This window comes from Macaca mulatta, chromosome 3, assembly GCF_049350105.2.
Source record: "Macaca mulatta isolate MMU2019108-1 chromosome 3, T2T-MMU8v2.0, whole genome shotgun sequence".
NCBI classification, from domain to species: Eukaryota; Metazoa; Chordata; class Mammalia; order Primates; family Cercopithecidae; genus Macaca; species Macaca mulatta.
Genome location: NC_133408.1, coordinates 178,874,092 through 178,897,235, shown reverse-complemented (window position 1 = coordinate 178,897,235; position 23,144 = coordinate 178,874,092). Strand labels below are relative to the sequence as shown.

Genomic DNA, 23,144 nt, shown 5'->3' with positions numbered 1-23,144 from the left:
AGTCTCGTTCTGTCGCCAGGCTCTGCAATGGCACAATCTTGGCTCACTGCAACCTCTGCTTCCCAAGTTTAAGTGATTCTCCTGCCTCAGCCTCCCGAGTAGCTGGGACTACAGGCACCCGCCACCACGCCCGGTTAATTTTTGAATTTTTAGTACAGACAGGGTTTCACCATGTTGGCCAGGATGGTCGTGATCTCTTGACCTCGTGATCCACCCACCTCAGCCTCCCAAAGTGCTAGGATTACAGGCGTGAGCCACAGTACCCAGCCGCCTCATCCCTTTCATTATAGCTCCTGTTAGTGGCAAATCCAAGTGCATTTTCAGTTAGCTGGCTAGCAGGAGGCTTGGCCAATTTTATTTACTTACTCTGGTTCAGGACAGAGGAGAGGGTTCGGTTATTTATATTTGAACACTGCAACTATTGGAGTTTGGACGAAGAGCAGATGGTCTTTCTTTACTTCCCCTCATGACAACTGTAAACTCTGCGTGGCTAGAATAGCCCGCAATGTTCTATTTCATGTAAGAGTCAGTGTCAGATTCTGTTAGATGGCAGATGCCGATGCAGCATCACAAAAGAGGGGATGCAAGTTGCTCTGTACATTTGGCTGCTGTAAAAGAGTATTGCAAAAAGCTACATTTTTCAGGCATCCCCCAAGCGTGTAGTGAGTTTCTGCAGGATAGACTCTTAGGTACTATGATGGAGAAGACCACAGAAGTTTGTGACATAGCCCTGAGCTGGAAGCTCTTACAATCTGGTTTGGGAAGCAAAATGCACTCCTGTTCACATCCCGTTACTAAAATGAAATCATGTAATAGTAGAGATTTCCTAAAAACCTACCCTGAACTCTTTACCTTTTATTTTTTTTTTCCAATTAGAAAGACAATCAGAAAAGTTCAAACATCGACTCTTTATACCTGGAGTCTCTCTATCAATCCTGTCCGAGGGGAGTTGTGCAATTTCAGGCGGGCTCACGGAACTATGAGCTGAGTTTCCAAGGTGAGTTTCTGTGTTTGGCAGTGTGGTGTGTCATTGAAATCTGCCTGCAGTGCACACGTGGGAGTGGGAGCAGAGTGGGTATGCATTGCTATGGCCAGGGTCAAGGTCAAGATTTAGCAAGGCGGGGGAGTGCAAGCTATGGCCATCAGGAGACCTGAGTTCTAGAGCTCTGGCTCTGACAAACACTTGCTCTGCTCCCCTAGGAGGGGCACCTGGCCTATCTAGGCGCACTTCTCTCAACTGCAAATTCAGGAGCTCAGACTAAGTAGTCTTGGGGGTACTTCCAGCTCTGCTATGCTGTTTCTGATTCTGGCTGGGCAGATGCCCAGACAGAGGCAATATTTCAGGTGCTGGTGACTACAGTAGAGGCCTTGGGCTTTTGGATACCTTCAGAGTTTTAGAAACTTGCTGTTTCTTTTAGGCTTTATCGTCTAGGTCAGTGGTTCCATCATCATATTGATTAAAGTACTTTGCCTTCCACCATGTTTATTGGAGCCACTGTAGAAAGGTCTTCTGGTGAGCTGCTGCCAATCTACCTGCTGTGTTTAGTTAGATATCAGGGCAGGAACTGCCCTCCTTCTGAAGGTACCATCCCATCAGGCACCCCCTGCACATGATCAAGTACTTGCCCTTTTGGGACCTGCAGGTGCTTTGGAAGAGGTAAAGGAGCCTTTCTTAGGTCCCTGAATTCCCAGATGGTACCTGCAGTTGGATCCTGTACCACTTAGTGGGCATTAGATGATGTAGCTTTTACAAGGACCATTATACCAAGTATTTGGAAAAACAGTCTGGCAGTACATGTCAAGTAACATTAAAATTTGCTAATATGTTTGTCTTTTCATTCCCTCAGGAGCCTTTCTTAGGAAATAATTCACTAGAAGAAGGGGGGAAAAAGCTATAGGCATAAAGTAAGGTGCTTGTTAAGCAGCATGGTGTGACTGAAGAATGCTAGACCAATACCAGTACCTACAGTACTAAAAGTAGGACCAGTCTGTGTGTACCAGTACAGTGGTGACTAAATAAACTAGGGTATTAAATTTCAGTGGCGTATTTGGCACTTGTTAAAGATTTAGATATGAAAGCCAGATAGGAAAAGCAAAATTTGGTATTGTTAAATGAAAAAGGCAGAACGCTTTTTTTTTTTTTTTTTAAGACAGGGTCCCGCTCCATCACGCAGGCTAGAGTGCAGTGGCACCATCACGGCTCACTACAGCTTCAACCTCCCCAGCTCAAGCTCTCACCTCAGCCTCCCAACTAACTGGGAGTACAGGTGCATGCCACCATGCCCAGCTAATTTTTAAATTTTTTGTAGAGATGGGGGTCTCACTATGTTGCCCAGGCTGATCTTAAACTCCTGAGCTCAAGCGATCCTCCCACCTCAACCTCCCAAAATGCTGGGATTACAGGCATGAGCCATAGTGCTCAGCCAGAACCCCAAATTTATGTTTCTGAAATTTTCTGTTTATATTTAAAATAGGAAAGTTAAAAAAACACAACCAAAAATCAATGTGCGTGATTGCAGCAATGCATGCATGTGGGCCAAGACTGGAAGATAATAATGAAAAATTAAAATCTATTATATTGGGTGGTAGAATTAAAAATGACTTAAATTACAAACAATTCTTAGGTGGTATTGTATTGTTTTTATGGTTTAAAAGGGTGGTGGAGAGATGAGAGCCAATAGACTTTGTTCCTGAATCTAGAGTAATTTTTCCAGCTACTTCTGTTTGATTGGTTCATATAAACCAGTTCAGAGCAGTTTATAGTGTTCCAGATGGCTTTTTCTTTTCTTTTTTCTTTTTTTCTTCTTGAGATGGTGTCTCGCTTTGTCGCCAGGGTGGAGTGCAATGGTGCAATCTTGGCTCACTGCAACCTCTGCCTCCCAGGTTCAAGCGATTCTCCTGCCTCAGCCTCCCAAGTAGCTGGGACTATAGCTGTGTGCCACCACGCCTGGTTAATTTTTTGTATTTTTAGTAGAGATGGGGTTTCACCGTGTTAGCCAGGATGGTCTTGAACTCCTGACCTCTTGATCCACCTGCCTCAACCTCCCAAAGTGTTGGGATTACAGGCGTGAGCCACTGCGCCCAGCCGCCTTTGTCTATTTCTTAACTAGACTGCCAGTGTATTCTGTAATGCATTAAGCTAGTATCTGAGTGCCAGCTGTGTACTGGCTACTGCTGTGGGTGCTGGGATACAGTGGTGAAGTTGCTCTTCGAGCCTATATTCAAAAGGGTGATGAGAGACAATGATCAAGTAAACAAGTCGGGCCATATCAAAAAGTGGTAACAGTTGCTGAGAAAATGAAACAGTGCCAGGAAGCAGCCAGAGAATGGAGGAGTCAGTGGGACAGCACTTACTTTTATAGAGCAGCCTCTGCCTGTAGGAAGGAGGGCGCTCCAGGAGAAGGAAGAACTAAGGCTAAGGCTGGAAGGTACAGACCAGCTTGAAGTTTCGCAGAACAGGTAGATGGTCTGTAAGAGATGAGAGCAGAGATAGAAACTTGGATATTTTATTAGGCGGAGGCCCTGGGAAGATTTTGAGCAGTGTTGTGGTATGATCCTATTTGTGTGTGTGTGTGTGTGTGTGTGTGTGGTTTATGTTTGTTTCCTATTTTAAGAGTGCAGTTGGATGAGTATTGACAAATGCATGTAACCACCACCCTAAGCAGGATATAGAACATTTCCATCAATCCCAAAAGTTTCCTTACGTCTCTTTGCAATCAGTCTCCCCAGCAACACCATATACACCTCACTTTATCCACCTCACAGGCTATTGCTGATTTGCTTTCTGTCCCTGTTTTACCTGTTCTAGAACTTGATATTAATAAATGCTTGCAGTAGGTATGTTGTTGCACGTGGCTGACTTCTTTCACTGTGAATAATGTTTTTTAGACTCATCCGCGTTGCTGCATGTATAGTAGTTGTTCCTCTTTTATTACTGAGGAATAAGTAATAAGTAATAAGTAATAAGTAATTGTAAGGCTATTCCATACTTTGTTTACCAGCTGATGGACATTTAGGTTATTTCTACTTTTTGGTTATCATAGTAATGCTGCTGTGAACATTCATATGCATGTCTTTGGGTGGATAGAGGTTTTCATTTCTCTTGGGTAAACACCTAGAAATGGGATTGCTAAATCATATAGGAGTGCATGTTTCACTGTATAAGAAGCCACCAAACTGTTTTCCAACGTGGTGGTTTCATTTTACACTCTCACTAGCAATGTATTATGATTTACTTTTTGAAGGGATCACTCTGGTTGCAGTTTGGACTGAGGTTTACAGCATGAATTGAAAATGATATTTCACACTTGATGTAGAAGAGAACCCTTCAAGACAGCTACCAGATTCCAACCCGCAATCACTGATGTCTGGTGCAGGGAAGCTTGCAAGGATGGCGTCTTGTTATTTGGCTGCCCCATCTCTCCTCTTTTACCATGCAACTTGGATTTAAAGATTAGATTAATTCCTGAATATTCATTCACTCCTTTGCTTTCTGAGCCTTCTACTAATGGCAGTGAAGGATACAAGTCTTTTACTGCAAGCAATTCTCATCCCAAAGGATTTTCTCTATTCGTATACAAACGGGTCAGTCTCGAATATTTGCTGTGTAAATAGCCTCTGCAAAATAACAAGAAGTCATTTTCTAGAACTGATCTTGATTATTTTATTTATTTTTTTCTGTCCAAAGGGATGATTCAGACAAACAAAGCTTCCAAAACTCAAAAGGATGTCATCAGAAGACCAAAATTTGTGTCTCAGTGGGATGTGCAGCAGATGAAGAGAGGGCCAGAGTAAGTGTTCTGAAGCAGCTGTTTGCTGACAGATGCTTGAGATGGTCATGCCCTGGGCTCACCAAGTCACTCGTGAATCTGGAGCCTGTTTCCCTGAAAAGTTCCTGCTTGCATTACTCTGCAGTTTCCATTTGCATTCTCTATGAGTAAGATGCTTGTTAAGCAGCGTGGTGTGACTGAAAGGATACTAGATCAGAAAATGAATTTTCTTTCTGAAAGGGAAGTCTGAGCAAGTCTCTTAAATACTCTGGGCTTTAGCTTCTCCAGCTGTGAAGAGCTGGATTGATGTGGCATGCCTAAGGAATAATCATATGTACTAGGTTTTTGTTTTGCTGTGGATTCTTTTTTTTTTTTTTAGAGATGGGGTCTCACTTTGTTGCCCAGGCTGGTCTCGAACTCCTGAGCTCAAGCGATCCTCGTACCTCAGTCTCCCAAAGTGCTGGGATTACAGCCGTGAGCCACCATGCCTGGCTTTGCTGTGAATCCTTTTGGGTGTCTTGTTTTCCTACATGATTTATAGAGGATGAGGGGCGGAGAGAGAGAGAAAAAAGGGATGAGCTAGCTGTTAGAGCAAAGGCTTCGAAGACAGATAATGTTGATTGAAGGGATTTTAAAGGAAATGTTGCTGTGGGGGATTCGTTGTAACTCTCCTTGTGAACTGCTCAGTAAACTCTACATTGTTCATGAACATTTTTGGAGTTGGATATTTTTTTTCTGGGTGATGTGTGATTATATAAAATAGGCTTCAAGAGAAGTATAAAATCAAGGCGTTCTAACTAGGTTCTTTGGTTGTAAGAATTCAAGCTATTTGATGAAAAAGGGAAGTTACTGAAAAGATAAATAACTCTGAGGTCATATGGAAAACAACTCGCAAGAATCTAAGAATGGAAACTGAGCTGTATCAGGGCCTCAGGAAGGGGAGCTGCTTCCAATTCTGCTTTTGAACTGGAGCAGCCTAGAGTCAAAGATTCTTTCTTGGGACCAGGTTAACAGCCTGGACGCTGGATCTAGCTCACCTAGGTTCAAATTCCACCCTGCCACCCATTAGCTGTGTGGATTTGGACAAATGAATCACTCTGTATATTCTTGTCTGTAAAATGGGCTTAATAACAATACCTACCTCGGCCGGGCGCGGTGGCTCACACCTGTAATCCCAGCACTTTGGGAGGCCGAGGCAGGCGGATCACGAGGTCAGGAGATGAAGACCATCATGGCTAACACGGTGAAACCCTGTCTCTACTAAAAATACAAAAAAATTAGCCAGGCGTGGTGGCGGGCGCCTGTAGTTCCAGCTACTCGGGAGGCTGAGGCAGGAGAATGGCGTGAACCCGGGAGGTGGAGCTTGCAGTGAGCCAAGATTGTGCCACTGCACTCTAGCCTGGGCGACAAAGCAAGACTCCATCTCCAAAAAAAAAAAAAAAAAATTATAATAATAATACCTTCCTCACGGCTGCTTGGGTAACACATTCCAAACACTCATCAGGTGTTCAGTAAATGTAAACTCTTCTGGTTATTATTATTTTTATTCCCCTGCTATTAATAGACTTAGTAACTATATATAATTAAGTTGACTTAATTCTAATTCATAATTCCAACCTGCATATCCCTTCAGCCTTATCTTCTGCCACTAACTGCCTAATTTTCTCTGAATTTCTCAAGTTGATTTCCCAAGAATTAGAATCTGATTGATGTAGCTATCTAAAGTCCCTTCCAGCAAGTTTTTTTTTTTTTTGGACAGAGTCTCACTCTGTTGCCCAGGTTGGAGTGCAGTGGTACGATCTCAGCTCACTGCAACGTCTGCCTCCCTGGTTGAAGTGATTCTCGTGCCTAAACCTCCTGAGTAGCTGGGACCACAGGCGCCCGCCAGTATGCCCAGCTAATTTTTGTATTTTTAGTAGAGACGGGGTTTCACCATGAGGGCCAGGCTGGTCTCGAACTCTTGACCTCAGGTGATCCACCTGCCTTGGCCTCCCAAAGTGCTGGGATGACAGGCATTATCCACTGTGCTTGGTCCCTTTCTGTAGTTTAAATATTCAAATGAATAAAGTAAAAAGAATATTTCAGGGTTTCGGGAAGAGAGGAGTGAAGCTCATGCCCTTACAGGAGCTTACATTCTGGTGGATGAGGCAATAACTGTTTCAGTTCCTGACAAATGTTAGATGGGGGAAGAAAAGGCAGAGTAGGAGGATGGGGAAGGGCTGTTCACATTCAGCCAATGAATGAGATCATCAGAGCTGCTTTCCATTTGTTACAATGGTTCTGGCAGGATGTCTTCACAATAGTGTGTTGGAACTGTCTTTCCTTAAAGCAACAAAGCTGCCTATTTTTTTTTTTTTAAGTTCCGGTAATGTTGATTTTTTAACAATTCAGATATTCCCAATTAGTCTCAACTAGTGAGACCATGCTTTATGGCCCTTCTGGACAGTAGGAACTATGGAAAGTATAGAAGACCTTGACTCCAAGCTGGATGGTTCTTTCTGTGCACGTATATTTCTAGGGGAAAAAACTGGTTTGTGGCATTTCCAGAGAGCTCCTGTAGTCAGCCACTGTCAATCTCGAGAACTTCCATATGTCAGAGTTGCTTCATGCTTCTCCATTTGCTCTTCCCCTTTCCAGAAATACTCCTTCCCATCATTCAGATGAATACAGCATCCCTCATGATTTAGCTGGAATGCCACCTTCCCATACTATAACATTCCTTGTGACTCTCCTCCAATTCTCCTGTGCCCTCCAGGAACACTCGAGATTCCCTTATAGTACTTACCCACTTCTACCTTGTAATACAGTTACTCGTGTAAATGTCTCTAGCACAACCTTCCTTCCTCTTCCCTTCTCCCTCCCTGCCCACCAATCTCAATTATCAGCTCCTCAGAGCTCTCGAAATATTTTGGTGGTTTTGTTTTTTTTTCGGTTGGGGGGTTAGGTTGCTGGGGTGCAGTGAGGCAATCACAGCTCACTGCAGCCTCAACCTCTCGGACTCAGGTGATCCTCCCACTGCAGCCACCCAAGTAACTAGGACTATGGGTGCACACCACTGCACCTGGCTAATTTTTGTATTTTTAAATAGAGACATGGTTTCTCCATGTTGCCCAGGCTGTCTTGGAATATGTTGTATAATGCATGGCACATAGTGATAATAAATAGCCACATGAATAAAAAAAAAAATTGAGAAAAACATGTTAGTGAGGGAGGGTTGGAGGGAGTGGGTCATGCAGAGAACCAACTTTAATCCTGCTCTCACCAGCCCAAGGAGACACACTTGCTGTAGGATAGAATAAGGGCTGGCGTACTATCCTGGACTACAGTGGGATATAGAAGTGAACTATAGCACACGTCACTGTTCATGAGAGTTTACAACATATTCATGCAATCTATCCCGCGTTATACAAATCCAGAATGGAAACCTGACCTTAAAATAGAGATAAATTGGGGCCAATCTTTGTCATTCTAATGAGTTGTCTTCTTCTTGAAAGAGTTTTTTCCTTCAAGCATTTATTTTTAAAAATATAATTGTTTTGATCATGGAAAATTTCAAACATAAAGTACAAAGAATTGATGACAAACCCCTGTGTACCTGTCATCTAACTTAAACACTGTCAATATTTTACTATCTTTGTAACAGATTTGTGGTAGTAGTAACAATATTGTTACTACCGTCACCTCTCAACTTTTTTTTTCTTTGAGAAAGAATGGAACTCTGCACGCGGGTTAGAGTGCAGTGGTGCCATCGTGGCTCACTGCAGCCTCAACCACCCGGATTCAAGTGATCTTCATGCCTTAGCCTCCTGAGTAGCTGGGACTACAGCCATGCACCACCACACTTGGATAATTTTTTAAAAATGTTTCTCGAGATGAGTGGGGGAGTCCCACCATGTTGCTCAGGCTGGTCTTGAACTTCAGATCTCAAGCAATCCTCCTGCTTCAGCCTCCCAAAGTGCTGGGATTATAGGCATGAGCCACCACACCTGGCCTAACTTTTTTTCTTTTGCTGGAATATTTTAATGTAAATCCAATACATGTTATCATTTCCCTGTATATGTATTAGGTGTGTTCCTAACAGGTAAGAGGTTTTAAAAAACATTATACAATATCATTAACCTATGTAACAAAGTTAATGATAATTCCTTAATATCATCTAATACCCAGTTCACGTTTTATGTTTTCCAATTGTCTTAAACAATGACTATTTAGAGTTGATGTGTTGCAATCAGTATCTAAGCAGGGTCTGTACATTGCATTTGGTTGATTTGTGTCATAAACATCTTTTAGTCTGCTACAGTTTCCCCTCCTCTACTTTTTTCATGCAATTTCATTTTTTAAGAAACTAGTTAGGCCTAGTGTGGTGGCTCATGCCTATAATCCCAGCACTTTGGGAGGCCGAGGCAGAAGGATTGCTTCAGCCCAGGAGTTCAAAACCCTCTTGGGCAACATGGTGAGACCCCATCTCTACAAAAACTTTTTAAAAAGTTAGACAAGTGTGGTGGTACACACTTGTGGTCCCAGCTACTCAAGAGGTTGATGTGGGAGGATCGCTTGAGCTCAGGAGGTTGAGCTGTGTTTGCACGACTGCCTGGGCAACAGAGTGAGACTCTGTCTCAAAAAACCGACAAACAAACAAACAAAACAACAATAAAAACAACAACTAGGTGATTTGACCTATAGAATTTTCCAAATTCAAAATATAGCAAATTGACCTGGCATGCTGGCTCACGCTTAGAATCCTAGCACTTTGGGAGGCTGAGGTGGGAGGATCACTTGGGCCCAGGAGGCTGAGGATATAGTAAGCCATGATCACACCACTGGACTTCAGCCTGGGTGACAGAGTGAAACTCTGTCTCAAAACAAATTAGCAAATTGTTTCCTTGTGGGGTCATATGATGTGTAATTTCTATAAATTGACCATTAGATTTAGAGAACTGATTAGATTTAGGTTCAGTTTTGAGTCAAGTATACTATACAATTGATGGCTTTGTACCAGTGATCCTGTCCCATCTTCTGAAGAGATATATAGTGTCTGATTGTCCTATTTTTAGTGGTAGGTTCAGGACATTCCAGTCTGATCATTCCACTATACTATTCATCTAATCTTTCACTTAATGGTTTTAGTAGCTAATGATAATGATTGTTTAGAACCATGATGTCATTAGGTATTGCCAAATGGTGGTTTTCTAATTCTATCAACTCTTTTGCAGCTATTAGTGCGATTCATCTATAAAGAAGAATTTTTCTGGTAGCTTTAGGTTCTATGGAATAGAAAAAAAAAAAAGAATTATTTCTCAGGTATGGTTACCCTGAAATATAGTTCATACTGGAAAGGCAGAATTCTTTCCTCTAAATTCCTAATGTATTTAATTGTTTATCCTTTGACCAAGAAGCTGTAAGACACATTTGCTTAATGCTAACACGTTAGGACCTTTGAAAGTTGAGCCGAAATATGAAAAAGATGTTTTTACATTTTAAATCAATAGGAAAATGGCATTTAATTGACCGATTATGAATAGTTGCAGCATTTTTAAAAGACATGATTACTGGTACATCTATACCAGGAATATGCGAGGATATAGTCCAGACAAAAATACAGAAATAAATATTGTGTATTTCTCTAGGCATCCTTGGCCTAGTGGCTGGAAGTTAAGAGAAAAGGTCACTTGGACCTGTGGAGCAGAGAGTTAAGTGATTTCTTTCTCTTTATTTGTAGCCGTCAGCCAGCACAGACCTCGTCAGTGTCTTTAACTGCGACCTTTCTTCCTCAGGAGGACCTTTGCTTCCTATCCTCAAATAAATACAAGGTACTTGGTTTTTACATGTTTGGTGGATGAATACATTAAAAGTTAGAAAAAGTACTTTGCTACAAGTGTATGTGTTTGTCTGGATGAATGAATTGCTCCTGCAAAACTCTTAGATCGGCCGGGTGCAGTGGCTCACACCTGTAATCCTAGCATTTTGGGAGGCCGAGGCAGGTGGAATGCCTGAGCTCAGGAGTTCGAAACCAGCCTGGGCAACACGGTGAAATCCCGTCTCTACCGAAAATGCAAAAAAATTGACTGGGCATGGCGGCGTGTGCCTATAGTCCCGGCTACTTGGGAGGCTGAGACAGGAGAATCGCCTGTACCCGGGAGGCAGAGGTTGCAGTGAACTGAGATCACGCCACTGCAATCCTGCCCGCTGAGCTCCGGCCTGGGTGACAGAGCGAGACTCCGTCTCCAAAAAACAAACAACAACAACAACAACAACAACAAAACACTCTTAGATCAAGGTTGGAAGGCAGACATCTAATGGTTCTCTTTCCCAGAGATCACCTAAGTGCCATAGGGCACCTCACTGTTTCCAGAGTTCAGCCACACACAGTCTCATTTGGGCAGATCCTCACAACAGTCATATGAGATGAATATTAACATCTATTTTATGGACAAGAAAACTAGAACTCACGGAGTAAAAGTGACTTGTCCGTTAGTTACAATTAACAAGTTTCTATGGGAGTCCAACAAACTGTGCCTCACTTTGTCACTTAACCTAGTTGGAACACAACTTTTCCTAGATAGCTTAGCCTCCCCATGCTGGCTTCAGCTGTTGTGCAGGCTGGTCTACTTGGACTGCATGGCACCTCAATTCCTCTTGCCCCGCATTGGGAAGAGGTTACTGGACTAAATCATACTGCTGGGGACTTCCCTTTTCCCTTAGGCATAGTGCTTTGCTAGCTTTCAGTTGGCCTGGACAGACAGGCCCGCTGCCTGTCTGGTTAATGACGGGAATGAATTGGCAGATGTGGGAACCCTGAGCCAGCTCATCCTATCTGCTGTTAGAAAGAACCCTGGTAACAATACTTGATGGCATAGAGGGGCACATATGTGGATGTATCATGCTTTAAATGTTACCTATTTCACATTTATATATTTTTAAACTTTATTAGTTATCAGAGATCCATCATCTACATCCGGAATATGTCAAAGTAAGTGAGCATTTTAAAGCTTCCATGAAGAATTTCAAGATTGAAAAGATAAAGAAGATCGAGAACCTAGAGCTCCTGGATAAATTTACACGGTTGGTGGCCACGTTATCATGTTTCTTTGCATAAAACCGGAAAGGATTAGTTAACATCCGTCCTTTGAGATTTATATTCACTGATTTATTTTAATAGTCAACAGTTCCTTCAGGCTGTAGTCTTTTTCTTTCATTGTATCAACTCCGGCTTCTCTCTCTCAGCCTTACTGTTTTACAATTCAATGATTTCATGTGTCTATCTTTTGAAAGTTTTCATAAATTTATTATTGTACAGCTGCTGCCTTAAAGTTAGTAGCTCCACTGTGAAAGCAGATGGAATGAGATTTTTAGATGATTAGACTTTAGCTGGGATTAATGTTACGAACTGGAGTGGGAAGGGGATGTCTCAGTGTTAAGTCTCACGTTTCCTATATTAGGAAGAAATCACAGATGAAGGAAGAAGGAAGCCTCCTATTTTATGCGACAAGTCGTGCCTACGTGGAATCTATCTGTGCGAATAATTTTGACTGGACCCTGCATGAAACTCATGAAACCAAATATGGAAAAGGTTAGTGCCGGGATAGAGACGCACTAGTAGAATCATAACTCAGGCTTTATACGAGCTTCTATTAGGAGGTATATGTAATTATTTTGTATTAACTAGAGTGTCCAGGCTCTAGTGGTCCTGGAGAGATAATAAGCTCACGGTAATATCAAATGCTGAAATGAGAGTGAATCAGTTGGCTTGAAGCTTGATTGCTGGACCTTAGTCCCACTCCTGTCTTCTGTTTGCTTTCTGGGACTGACCAAAGTCCTCGTACGTGCTAGTAAACTACTCCATCTGTTGGTCTTGTCTACCATTACTACTCACTTCTGGCTGTGGCTCTTTCTGAACCCATGTCCCTGCCTGCAAAGCTATTTGAAGCTTCAGTTGTCACAGACTGGTTTTAATTAGAGAGAGGGAGAAGAGACCTCTCTCCATCTTAGGCCACATTGGGTCACCTGGGTCTGAAGTGTCACAGGTGTGCCCACACAAAAAATCTTTATAGCTCTTTCTTTTTGCTCCTAAACTCCTGCATGCCAATTTTTTTTTTTTTTTTTTTTTTTTTGAGACAGGGTCTCACTTTGTCACCCAGGCTGGGTGGCAATCTTGGCTCACTGCAGCCTCGACCTCCTGGGCTCAAGTGATCCTACCACCTCAGCCCCTCAAATAACTGGGACAACAGGTGTGTGCCACCACATCCAGCTAATTTTTTTTTTTTTTTTTTTTTGCATTTTTTGTAGAGACAGAGTTTCGCCATGTTGCCAAGGCTGGTCTCAACTCCTGAGCTCAAATAATCTACCTACCTTGGCCTGCCAAAGTGCTGGGATTTCAGGCGTGATGCATGCAACTCTTTTTTTTTTTTTCTTTCTTTTTCTTTTCTTTTTTTTTTTTTCTTTCTTTTTCTTTTCTTTTCTTTTTTTTTGAGACAGAGTTTTGCTCTCGTTGCCCAGGCTGGAGTGCAATGGCTCAATCTCAGTTCACTGCAACCTCCGCCTCCTGGGTTCAAGCGACTCTCCTGCATCAGCCTCCCAAGTAGCTGGGATTACAGGCATGCGCCACCACGCCCAGCTAATTTTGTATCTTCAGTAGAGATGGGGTTTCTCCATGTTGGTCAGGCTGGTCTAGAACTCCTGACCTCAGGTGATCTGCCTGCCTCCGCCTCCCAAAGTGCTGGGATTACAGGCATGAGCCACTGCGACCGGCCTGCATGCAACTTTTAAAAACAAACAAACCAAACTGAAAATCACTCATCTTTAGGAAATAAGTAATAGTTTATCACAGATTCAAAGTGAATTCAACTCATACAACTAGGATTAAATTCAATTCTTGCCCCAAAAGGCAAGAAGTCAATCAGTCAGTCAGCAAATATTTTTGAGTGTCTTCTGTATACTAGATGGTGGGTACACAGTGGTGAGCAAGTTCGTAATTAATTAAATGATTGTGGCCAGGCATGGTAGCTTACACCTGTAATTCCTGTACTTTGGGAGGCTGAGCCCAGGAGTTGGAGACCAGCTTGGGCAACATGGCGAGACCCTAATTTTTTGTTTTAATTACAAAAAAATGTTTTTAATTACCTGGGCGTGGTGGCACATGCCTGTAGTCTCATCTACTCAGGAGGCTGAGGTGGGAGGATTGCTTGAGCCCGAAGTTTGAGGCTGCAGTGAGCTGTGATTTTGCCATTGCACTCCAGCCTGGGCAATAGAGCTATACTTTGTCTCAAAAAAAAAAAAAAAAAAAAAAATTAAATGATTGCAAATGTCGGGCTGCTATAGAGAGAAATAATAGGTCCAGGTGTGGTAGCTCACGCCCATAATCCCAGCACTTTGGGAGACTGAGGCAGGCAGATCACTTGAGGTCAGGAGTTCAAGACCAGCCTGGTCAACATGGTGAAACCCCATCTCTACTAAAAATACAAAAATTAGCTGGGTGCAGTGGCATGTGCCTGTAATCCCAGCTACTTGGGAGGCTGAGGCAGGATAATCCCTTGAACCCGGGAGGCAGAGGTTGCAGTGAGCCAAAATCGTGCCACTGCACACCAGCCTGGGCGACAGAGCAAGACTCCATCTCAAAAAAAAAGAACAGGTCCTGTGGACAGCTAACCCAGCTAGAGAGGTGTTCCCAAAGATTGGGCTAGAGTAGGATTCCCCTGCCTTGTAGAGTCACCACATAGTGGAGAAGGGAGAAGTGGTACAAGATATGACCATAAAGAGCTAAACTTGACTGTAAGGGCATGGGAAACTAATGAAAGGTTTCAAGCTGGGGAATGAATTTACTGATGAGATTTCATAAGTTTATTAAGTTTAAATGTATCAGTGAAACTTACCTAGAAGTGTTTGAAGGAAATGGGAAATGTAACCATCTTGAGTGACATATAACAGGTGAAATTAAAACCCATCAGTTTCTTACAGGTCTATCCTATGTTAGAATCCAAACAAATATTTATCCTAAAAAATGAAATGTTAGGCTAGGCACTGTGGCTCATTCCTGTAATCCCAGCACTTTGGGAGGCCGAGGTGGGTGAATCACCTAAGGTCAGGAGTTTGAGACCAGCCTGACCAACATGGTGAAACCCCCTCTCTAATAAAAATACAAAGTTAGTCAGGCGTGGTGGCACATGCCTGTAGTCCTGGCTACTCGGGAGGCTGAGGCACGAGAGTTGATTGATCACAAGAAGGGGAGGCTGCAGTGATCCGAGATCCTGCTACTGCACTCCAGCCTCAGCTACAGAGGAAAACTGTCTCAAAAAAGAAAAAAAAAAGCACTTAGAAATGTAGGAATAGAAATGAAGTTTCTTAACACAATAAAGGGAATTTTAAAAAAAGAAAATACAGATTCCAGATTACATAAGTGTGTTATAAAAAAACTGATGCAACAAAAACAAAAATCGACAAATGGCATCAAACTAAACAGCTTCTCCACAGCAAAGGAAACAATTAACAAAGTGAACAGACAAACCCACAGAGTGGAAGAAAATATTTGCATGCCATACATCTGATAAGGGATTAATATCCAAAATGTATAAGGAACTCAAACAATTCAACAACAAGAGAACAAACAACCCGATTTTAAAATGCGCAAGCTGTTCCCATAAGTGGCCTGAGGTGATCTGTGAAATGGTTTGCTGTTCACTTGACCCAGAAAACTCCATGAAATCATGCAAATAAAGAGGTTCAAATCTTCATGTTCACTTTAAGAACACCCATGAGCCTGCCCAGGCCATCAAGAGTATGCCTATATGAAAAGCCAGCAAGTGTCCAAAAGATGTCGCTGTATAGAAACAATGTGTACCATGCCAGCGTTCCAAGGGTGGAGTTGGTAGGAGTGCCCAGGCCAAACAGTGGGGCTGGGCACACAGTTGGTGACCCAAAAAGAGTTGAATTTTTGATGTACACACTTAAAAATGCAGAAAGTAATGCTGAACTTAAGGGTTGAGCTGTAGATTCTCTGGTCATCAAGGATATTCAGGTGAACAAAGCACCAAAGATGTGCCACCTGACTTCCAGAGCTCATGGTTGGATTAACTCATGCCTGAGCTCCCCCTGCCATATAGAGACAATCTTCACTGAAAAAGAACACCGTGTTCTTAAACCAGAAGAGGAGGTGCCCGGAAGAAAAAACTATCCCAGAAGATACTGAAGAAGCAAAAACTTATGGCACAGGAATAAATTCAGCATAAAATACGTGCAAATAAAAGTTTCAAAAATGAGCAAAAGACTTGAATAGACATTTCTCAAAAGAAGAAATACAAATGGCCAATGAGTTCATGAAAAAATGCTCAACATCATTAATCATCAGGGAAATGCAAATTAAAACCACAACGAGCTGTTGCCTCATACCAATTAGAATTAGAGGCTGAGGTGGGAAGATTGCTTGAGCCCAGGACGTCAAGCCTGCAGTGAGCCAAGATTGCACCACTGCACTTCAGCCTGGGCGACAGACGACAGAGACCCCGTCTCAAAAACAACAACAACAACAGCAGCAAAAAAAAAAAAAAAAAAAAAAAAAAAAGAGAGAGAGAGAGAGAGTTGAATGTAGTGACATAGTAAGACTTCCAGGACTAAAGTGGAAAAAAAAGTTGTAGAACAGTTCATATATTATGATCCTATCTATGAACAAATAGAACAGTTCATATATTATGATCCTATCTATGAACAAATAAACCACCATAAAACTATATTAGAGTATATGCACATATATGTATGTGAATGCATAGAAACAGGTGTGAAAGAATTCCCACCAGCCATAAACTGTTTTGGGAAGAGGGGTGGGATTGGATGTGGTAGGTCAGTATAGGTAGACTTCCATATTTCACTTTAAATATAGTAGAACATTATGTGCATAGAATATCTAGTATCTGACCTATTCAGGATAAGCAATGTTTCTGGAATTGAAACATCTAACTATAAAATGATAAAAAGAACAAAAACAAAGTAAATGCAAAGTATATTAAACATTTGTTACCACAGATAAATTCATTTTACTTATTGATTCTTGCATGGAAATTGGAGTTGGCAATATCTACTCATGGTCTTTAAAATGACAGAGTAGCCCCGGCCGGGCGCGGTGGCTCACGCCTGTAATCCCAGCACTTTAGGAGGCCGAGGTGGGCAGATCACGAGGTCAGGAGATCGAGACCATCCTGGCTAACACGGTGAAACCCCGTCTCTACTAAAAATACAAAAAATGAGCCGGGCGTGGTGGCGGGCGCCTGTAGTCCAGCTACGTGGGAGGCTGAGGCAGGAGAATGGCGTGAACCTGGGAGGTGGAGCTTGCAGTGAGCCAAGATCGCACCATTGCACTCCAGCCTGGGTGACAGAGCGAGACTCCGTCTCAAAAAAAAAAAAAAAAAAAAATGACAGAGTAGCTTTCTTAAAAAATATTATTTGTATTTTTTGATAGAGTCTCACTCTGTTTCCCAGGCTGGAGTGCAGTGGTGTGATTCTAGCTTACTGCAGCCTCAGCTTCCTGTGCTCAATCAATCCTGCCTCAGCTTCCTGAGTAGCTGGGATTATAAGTGCACACCACCATGCCCGGCTAATTTTTAAATTTTTTGTAGAGATGGAGTCTCCCCATGTTGCCCAGGCTGGTCTTAAATTCCTAGGTTCAAGTGATCCACCCGCCTCAACCTCCCATAATACTGGGATTACAGACATGAGCCACTGCACCTGCCCAGAGTAGCACTTGAGAATGATAAAAATAAAAATCTTAACTTGGCAGGAAATTGTTGGTCTGCTGTGTATGGAAGCAGCAATCATAATCTGAGGTTTTAGAGAGGACAAAGCATCAACTGACTCATCAGTTCCAAGTTGGCTCAATTCAGTTCACACTGGGTGAACTGCATGAATTGGGCCACTGTGTCATTCTCATTTGGTCATTGCACCCAATGGTTCACACTATCAGCATGAGCTCTGCACTGTAGCAAATATTCCTCAGTCATTTCTATAGGGTTATATACTGTATTTAAGTTTGCCTGCATCATGAACATGTTTTTAAGTGCAAAGAAAAGTTTATAAGTATCAGTAAGGTATTATTGACATATGCTTAGTCCACGCCCATCTGACTATGTATAACTAATCTTATAAACTGCATACCTTCTTTTATAATATGTCTTAACCTTTCTTTCTGATTCTTTCTAGGAAGTTACTTTGCAAAAGATGCCATCTATTCCCACAAAAATTGCCCATATGATGCCAAAAACATCGTTATGTTTGTAGCCCGAGTTCTGGTTGGAAATTTTATTGAAGGAAATGTGTCGTACGTGAGCCCTCCTCAGCCATACAACAGCTTTGTGGATACCAGGTTGAATCCCTCCGTTTTTGTCATCTTTGAGAAAGATCAGATTTACCCACAATATGTGATTGAATATACTGATGCAGACAAAGCCTGCGTGATTAGTTAGAACCGATGAATACAGCGTCAGAAGGATGCCATAACCATTCTGTTCCCTTACAGAACTAAATTGCCCCAGACAGGAGTTAAAGTTTTATATTTTCCTGCCCAGTTATCTAATGCCTTAGATCAGTGGTCCCCAAACTTCACTACACATTTGAATCATCTGGGAAGTTTTAAACAAATTCTGATGCCCAGGTTGCCCCCCATGCCAATGAAATCATTTCTGGGCTTCAGCGACAGGCAGTTGTATTTTTTTTTTTTTTTTTTTTTTTTTTTGGAGATGGAGCCTCACTCCATCGCCCAGGCTGGAGTGCTGTGCCACGATCTCGGCTCACTGCAACCTCTGCCTCCCGGATTCAAGCAATTCTTCTGCCTCAGCCTCCCGAGTAGCTGGAACTACAGACACACACTGCCACGCCCAGCTAAGTTTTTGTATTTTTTTAGTAGAGACAGGAATTCACTGTGTTGCCCAGGCTGGTCTCAAACTCCTGAGCTTAGGCAATCTGCCCGCCTTGGCCTCCCAAAGTGTTAGGATTACAGGCGTGAGCCACCACGCCCTGCTAGCAGTCGTATTTTTTAAAGTCCTTCTGATGATTCCAATGTGTTGGAAAGTTTGTCTTGTCTCAGATGTAACTGGTAAAGTTTGATTTCTAAATTTTCTGTAATTGCAGCAACCTTTCCCTCCTGTCTACCCTTTTAGTTTACTGTATGCCATGGTTTTGTTTTGGTTACATTGAAAGAAAGTTAATTTGGAAAATTTGGGAGAAATCTAAACATGCCTATTAAGGATATAAGACATTACAGCTTTAGAAGAAAGATTATGAAAAACTGGGAAGAAAATGCTTAAGGACATGCTAGGGAAAAAAAAGTAAAGTTGAAATGCTATTGCAGACATAGCTGCAGTACTGTACCTCATCATTCTGATGAAACTGATTTGGAGCACCCATTTCTTTATCGCTACATTTATTTAGGGGACCAACTCCATCCAGGTTGACTCTCTCTGGAATGCGGTAATAAGAGCTGGCAAGTATGGCTCAGAGAGAAGCAACCAACTGGAGTTAATTGCCCATTTGGGCTCTTTGTATAATTATGGCAAAGTAGACATTTATGTTCTAATTAATATGATTACAGAGAAGGCTTTTTCTCGGGTCAGGCTTTTCATGAAAGTATTTTGAGAACAATGAATTGCAATAACCAGCTTCACACAAGCATAACTGATAAATGCGAGTGCTATTGTAGTCTTGGCAAATGAGCCAAGAACCTAGGAGCAGGGCCATTCCTACTGAAGGACGGGCCCCCGACGGGGATGACATTTGTTTCCTGGTGAGCACAGAATCAGAACAAAGAACAATATCCCAAAGAGGCCCTGTGCCTACCAGGAGCTTCTTTTTCCTAATGTAATGGATGATATGGAATTGTAGGACCATCGGTTTTTACTTAGAGCCCTTGACGTGCTTGGACCAATATTTCCTTCCTTCTTATGAACCAGCTTTTTCCTTCTGATTTTCCCTTTTCAACATTCCTTACCAGTCACTAAAGTTTCCTGTAGTAATTTCTTCTAGCAGACATGTTATAAGTCAGATTTCACTAGCATCAGAGTTGATTTTATATTAGCCAGATTTTGGATCATCACAGAGATCTCCAAAGTCCTTGGCTTAAACGGCTCCACCAGTAAAAAAATTAGAGAGAGATTTTTTAGAGTACAGTTATTTGCTGGGAGGGTTACCACAAATGCTTATTCTCATTGACTTATTTCTTTCATGGTAACTTTCGTTTTGGAGCGTTCATTTTCTGAACTTGACCCTCACATTGTAGGGGCGCAGTTTGTCCAACTCTTTCCAACAGCCCATTAGACACCACTAGCTGGATATTTCACAGGCATCTTTGATTCAACATGTCCAAAGTGGAACTCTCCATCTACTTCCCTCACATGAATCTGTTCCTCTCCCAGGATCTGTATGTAAGTGAATAGCATCACCATCTACCCATTGGCTCAAGCAGAAATCCGGAAGTCATCTTTGACTCCTTCCTCTCCCTCCTGATAAACATCTAAGCAGTTTCTAAATCTAGTTTTACCTCTTAAATATCTCTGTTCCCCTTCTAAGTTGTTTGCTGTGTTTTCTTCAGAGCAAGAAGGTTTTATTTTTTAAAATTTACTTAGTAATGCACATGCAAAACATAAATCAAGTCTTCAGGATAAAGTTCAAAACCGCTGTCATGGCCCCATGTGATCTCTCGCTCCCCTACCCCTCTATCATTTAGTTTCTTCTGCACAAGCCACTCTGGCTTTCTTTCAGTTTTGTGGTTCCCATTTTTAGCTAGTTCAGTGGTTCTCAATGGGCATTTCTGCCTTTTTTTTTCTAAATGACAAATACAAATACATCTTCTTTATTATCCTCCAAATCCAATTCAGAGGTAATATGCTCCACCTACACACAATTTTAGAAATAAATTAAAAATTAAATAAAACTAATATTAACATAAAGAGGAAAAAAAAAGGTACCTAACTTGGGTAAAACTGTAATTGAAGACCTAATGAAGTAGTCAGATGCTTACAACTATTTATAATGCATCAATTTGAACTTAGAAGGTAGGAGATCAGTCCCTATGCGGGAAAATGTAAAAGCAGGGATACGGGTGGACATTAGAATAAAAACTAGGGATACAGTAACTTCTTTGCATATGACAATACTTATTTGTATATAAGAGAAAGAACGAAATAACCTTTATTGAAATAAAGATACTATGCAAGAAAATGTACAGATTGTCGAAGTGGAGAAAGTGAGGATATATTCTTGCAGACGAGCTATAGGTCATACATGAATGTCTGGTGAGACATTCAAAATTCGTATAGGGTGCAGAATAATTTCTTATTGTGAGGAACTGTCCAATGTATTGCAAGATGTTCTGCATACTCGGCTCTCACATACTAAATGCTAGTAGCGCACCCACCCCCACGCCCAGTCATGGTGACAACCACAAACCCTATCAGATCTATTCACCCTTTTCAGAGCAGATATTTTGTAACATTCTCTTTGCTGTCCTGAAATGACTCATAGATAATACAATCTACTTACACACATGAATTTCTTTTTTTTTTTTTTTTTTTGAGACGGAGTCTCGCTGTGTCTCCCAGGCTGGAGTGCAGTGGCGTGATCTCGGCTCACTGCAAGCTCCGCCTCCCGGGTTCACGCCATTCTCCCGCCTCAGCCTCCCGAGTAGTTGGGACTACAGGCGCCCGCCACCACGCCCGGCTAGTTTTTTGTATTTTTAGTAGAGACGGGGTTTCACCATGTTAGCCAGGATAGTCTCGATCTCCTGACCTCGTGATCCACCCGCCTCGGCCTCCCAAAGTGCTGGGATTACAGGCTTGAGCCACCGCGCCCGGCCAATGAATTTCTTAAAAAATCAATTTAATGCCCTAACTCTCTTATTAAGGAGAAATAGAAAAGAATAAATTTATAATGAAAAGAAGATGAATTTCATTATGTAAATGCTCAGGCATGACTCCGCTGTTTGAAACAGACAGATGTTTACTCTTCCTTGTAATGAGTAGGTTTGGATTTAAGAGCCGATTAGCGGCTACTTCCTGTAAACAAGTACAGGAAAATGAAACTAGAGGGATGGGGGACACTAGAATGAAAACCAGTGTTAGGGTAAAGTCAAAACAGACCATATACATAATCTGTGTATGGGAAAAGAAAGAGCGAAGTTACCTTACTTAAAGATAATAGGACAAGACAAATTACAGATTGTCTCAGAGAAAACAGATGAGTTACTCTCTCGGACAAGCTGTAGGTCCTACATAAATGTCCAGCAGGACATTAGACAGTCGTACAGGGTACAGAATAATTCTTCGTTGTGTGGCACTAACCCACACACTGCAGGACATCGTTCTCCCTGGCTGCATCCACTCAGTGCCGGGAGTAGTCCCCAGTTATTATGAAACCACCAACAACCCACTGACCATAGTGAGAACCACAGATTTTTTTCCACTGACCTAGCGAATATCTAGCATCCTTAGATTGGCTCAACTGTTACTTACCTAAGGAGTCCTTCTATAGAATAGGTCAGATACTTGCCTCCCGAACTCCTTATTTTTAAAATACTTGGCGCCTTGCTTTGATAATTTGTATTATGTATCCAAACTGAAATTATCTGCTTTCCGCATTAGAATGTAAGCCCCCTGAGGGGTGAGTCAGTCTGTCTTGTTCGCTGTGCCACGCCTGATGCTCAGCCCAGCAGCATGCTTTGTACACTGATATATTGGGTAAATTTTGTTGAATAAATTAAGCTCAACTATTTATATTTCAATAGTTGAGTTGTATTGCTTCTTGTTCTTCAAGCTTAATTTGAACTGTCTAATAAAAAGAGTTAAATAATTTGGTTCTATTGCCTTTATTTGATCTATTTCTAGGTATCTCCAAAAACATCATCAACTGCAGACACCAGTTATTCAATGGGAGAGAGATGATGAGTTTTGCCCCTTCCAGCTTTATCATTCCAGGGCTCAATGACCAAGTCACCTGGGCAAGGCACGGTGGTGGTGATGGCCCCCACATCTTTTGTCTGGGGATCAGAGAGGGAAGGGCTGAAAGCTGCTAACATACCTTTCTTCCTTTGGTCTCAGGGATGTGAACAGGGCCAGGCTGAGGCACAAAAGTTAAAAATATAAATGGTGATAAGCAGAATTACCGTATCAGCCATTCCTCCTTCAAAAGCCCTTCCCTACTCATTACCTTCTTTTTTTTTTTTTTTGAGATGGAGTCTCACTCTGTCACCCAGGCTGGAGTGCAGTGGCGCAATCTCGGCTCACTGCTACCTCCGCCTCCTGAGTTCAAGCAATTCTCCTACCTCAGCCTCCTGAGTAGCTGGGATTACAGGCGCCTGCCACCACACCTGGCTAATTTTTGTATTTTTAGTGTAGATGAGGTTTC

At 42.1% G+C, this 23,144-nt stretch overlaps 1 protein-coding gene across 2 annotated transcripts in view; it reads left to right on the top strand.

Moving 5' to 3' along the window:
- Window positions 1–22,586, top strand: part of ZC3HAV1 (zinc finger CCCH-type containing, antiviral 1) — a 74,400-nt gene extending 51,814 nt beyond the window's left edge. For both annotated transcript variants that reach the window (XM_015135016.3, XM_015135015.3), the window contains exons 8-13: window positions 877–997; window positions 4,688–4,790; window positions 10,489–10,579; window positions 11,701–11,831; window positions 12,209–12,339; window positions 17,952–22,586. In XM_015135016.3, coding sequence (XP_014990502.3) covers window positions 877–997; window positions 4,688–4,790; window positions 10,489–10,579; window positions 11,701–11,831; window positions 12,209–12,339; window positions 17,952–18,214 — 840 coding nt within the window. In that variant the 3' untranslated portion in view covers window positions 18,215–22,586. The remainder of the gene's footprint in view (window positions 1–876; window positions 998–4,687; window positions 4,791–10,488; window positions 10,580–11,700; window positions 11,832–12,208; window positions 12,340–17,951) is intronic.
- The last annotated feature ends 558 nt before the right edge of the window (window positions 22,587–23,144 follow it).